At 42.8% G+C, this 3,383-nt stretch overlaps 1 protein-coding gene across 1 annotated transcript in view; it reads left to right on the top strand.

Moving 5' to 3' along the window:
• LOC146710513 (stonustoxin subunit alpha-like) overlaps nt 1-1,180 on the top strand; it is a 17,576-nt gene extending 16,396 nt beyond the window's left edge. Inside the window, exon 4 of the mRNA XM_085453089.1 lies at nt 1-1,180. This exon is cut by the window's left edge and continues 517 nt beyond it. Coding sequence (XP_085309215.1) covers nt 1-28 — 28 coding nt within the window. The 3' untranslated portion in view covers nt 29-1,180.
• The last annotated feature ends 2,203 nt before the right edge of the window (nt 1,181-3,383 follow it).

Raw genomic sequence — 3,383 nt, 5'->3', positions numbered from 1 at the left:
TCGTGGTTCCTCAGTGTCCCTGTGCTGAGTGGAGTGTAAAGAGTGTCTCCTGTTACAGAAACACTCTGACTGTTGAACAGATAGTTCAGTCTGTACATGTCTGTCTCTTTCACTCACAAACACGTTTTCAGATTCATGGATTCAATCAGTTGATGTTTGAAACTCTTCTAAATGATTCCTTGTAAACTTCTTCAGTCAGAAACAAACAGGAAGTGATGTCACATGTGTTCCTGTCCACACAGCAGAATGAGTCTATTGCTGACAGTGATGTACAAACAGAGTGAGCATTTCTGAGGCCCAAAATAAACTGAGTAGTTCACTGAATGAACAATGGACTGTGAGCTCAGTTCCTTCATCATTAGTATGGATTATATATGTATATGTATTATATTAGTATCATATATATCAGGTGCTGCTGCTTTCAGTCATTGTGCAAATGTGCTGTTTGTAAGCTTGTAAAGCTGCAGTCAGCTGAGACTGAAGAAGTCACCTGATCAGTGAGCAAACGTTTCTGAAAACGTCCAGATGAACAGAATCAACCTTTTGGGATCAGCCAGCAATGCAGCATCATTGTTGTTCAGCTTCAGAGGTTTGCAGGAATGAACTGATGACCAGAAACAGCTGCAAAGTCCAAGAAAATACCAGCTGGAGTTCAGCTGCATTTGAAGAAGTCAAAGAAAAGTAAGGATGGCAAAGGGCGACGTTTTCTTCCAAAGAGCTGCAAACATGGTCGACGCCTCATTAGAAGAATCATCTGGACATTTGTGAGGAACTCTAACCAAGAAAGCAACGTCACACAGATCCAACAGACAGTTTCCATGACTGCAAGTGTTGAGTGGAAAAATGCTACATTGCATTATTGCATCCTCTCACCACAGGAGGCGCTGTTGGCACCACTGATTGCTGATCAGCTGTTCTCTGATGATCTGATTGATACTGTGAATAACGGGACTCACTGAACTCTGTGACACAGTGAAGATTACAGAGTTTAACTTCACCCTTTAAGACTGACCACAGAACCAAGTCCGCCAGAGCTTTTGTTATATTTTTACATGCTGTGGAGCCATTTGTGGGAGCATTTCAAGTTGCTATACATCAATACAACTGTTATAGCCCTAATTTTAATAATATGTATGCATTAAGTCCATAGTAACTACATAAACTGCAAAAAAAACCTCTGCTCATCCATCTCTGTGTGTATCAGGATACATTTGGTTCATAATACACAGAAAAATCAGAGTTATTACCTGTAATAAATGTGAAAGATTCCTGCAGTGATAACCAGGCAGGACTGAAACACATCCAAGCTGTCACCACGGTAACAGCACCGCCCATCCACAGGTGAGGGGAGGAGCAAAAAGAGGGACTTTGACCATTTTATACTAAAAACACTCAACTAATGTTTCTAATATGAAACAAATAAGCCCACATTAATGTGAGCGTTTATTAAATAATAATAATGATGATTTCCTCCTGATCTCATTTCCACAGCAGAGAAAACTGTGGTGTATATTGAGGTGGAGGGTGTGGTCTGTGGCTCAGGTGTAGAGTGAGGGTGGGGTGCACCACAGCAGCATGCTGGGACTGCTGAGGGTGGAGGAGGGAGTGATGATGACATCAGAGCTGCAGCACAGAGACCAGTGAACACACAGTCTGTTCATCTTTGCATAGATACAATATACAGCACAATATTGAATGACAGACACGCTGTGGGAGCTTCCACAGATACACTGACGTCAGCATCCAGAGTCCTCCTGCTGCTCCCCCCTCAGAGCCCCGTGATCAGCACCAACACATTCAGTTAGATGACAGAGTCCAGCTGCAGCTAGAATCAGCTCCCCTCTGTGAACAACAGCACAGCGTCAGTGTTTCACACTCAGTGAAAGGAGGAAACAGCAGAAGAACACCATGTGTGCTACGTTTCCCAGGACACACTACAAACTGCACAAATACAGAGCAGCACGTGGAAGGACCTGGAGCTGCATTTACAGAGCTGCAGACAGCGTGATGTCCTGTATGGACAGGTGGAAGGAACCAAGTCCTCAGCTGGAACACTCGTGTTTGTCCACAGACAGGAAACACAGCAGGAAACTTCCTCACAGAAGTGCAGCTCATGGATAACACACTTCCTGTCAGTCAGAATGAGGCTGCAGCCAAACACAGAAAGGTGTTTTTGTCCAGATGAGCCCAGAGAAGAAACACGAGTGTTCACAGACATCAGAAGCTCAGAGAGGTGAAACATGAGGTTGGAGTCCTCATCAGCATCCAGAAGAGCTGCTGTGAAACCCTGAGTACTCATGACAGACTCTGATGGCACAAACACATCATGATTCAAACAGAAAGACAAACATGGAGCTCCTGATCCTCCTGCATGAGAACAAGCTGACATGAGCGCTGTGTCTGAGAGTGTCTCCCTGTCACAGTGACAATAACACAGCTGCTGCTCACAGTCATTAAACTGACCTGAGGTCAGCTGTGCTCCTTACATATGAACCATGTGACCTCACATCAGTGCTGTGGATGACTGTAGTCATAGAAGAGTAGAGCTGTAGCAGGTGGTGTGAGGAGGAGGTGGTGTATTGTAGTTAACGCAGTACTGAAACACTCCAGCAGAGGGCGCTGTTAAGTCCTTATTGTAACACAGTTACTGTGTGCAGTTAGACTTCATACATAATCTGCACTTATTTCCATCAGACATGCTGTCAGTAAATGATTGGTTTCTATTGATTCTACTTCCTGTTGACTCGTTTGATGACAGTGAAACAATCACAGCTGATTGTGTGATGATGTAAACTGTCACTGTTACATTCAGTGTGTGTGACATAATGTTAGTGCAGGCTGATAACAGCCTGGTTCTGTTAGAAACACATGAACGTGTCCATAGATCAGTGTGTGTTTAACATGAGAGCTTCAGCCCTGCTGATGTGTTAAATAAAGACATGCAGGAAAACTGATGAGACTCTGAAATAACTCTTTATATTTATAATGTAACTCTGCATCAAAAGAACAACAAAGGATCCCAGACAGGTTTCTGTGAACAAAGACCATTCTGATGTTTCTGTGTTTCTAACACTTTGACATTATTAGTAAACAGACTGCAGTGAGCAGCATTTATAAAGAGCTTCTATATAAAGATATGACAGCTGTTTGACAAGTTTATCACTCTGTGTTTGGACCTGATCAGTCCAGCTGTTTACTTGAAACATGTTCATTTACCTGTTCTGTTATATTCATGTTCTTGTCTCTGTTGAAAACACATTTTAATGTCCCTCAGATTTTTCTCCCAGATGAATAAATATAAAAATGACACAAACTGACTGCAGCTACTTTTTGTCCTTTCTGTCAAAAACCTTCATGTGACTCATGAGAGACACGTTTCAGCT

This window comes from Copadichromis virginalis, linkage group LG4, assembly GCF_057382275.1.
Source record: "Copadichromis virginalis isolate Kocher_CV1m ecotype Utaka linkage group LG4, C_Virginalis_male_GT1.1, whole genome shotgun sequence".
In the NCBI taxonomy this organism is placed as follows: Eukaryota; Metazoa; Chordata; class Actinopteri; order Cichliformes; family Cichlidae; genus Copadichromis; species Copadichromis virginalis.
This window is presented reverse-complemented; position numbering and strand designations above follow the sequence as displayed.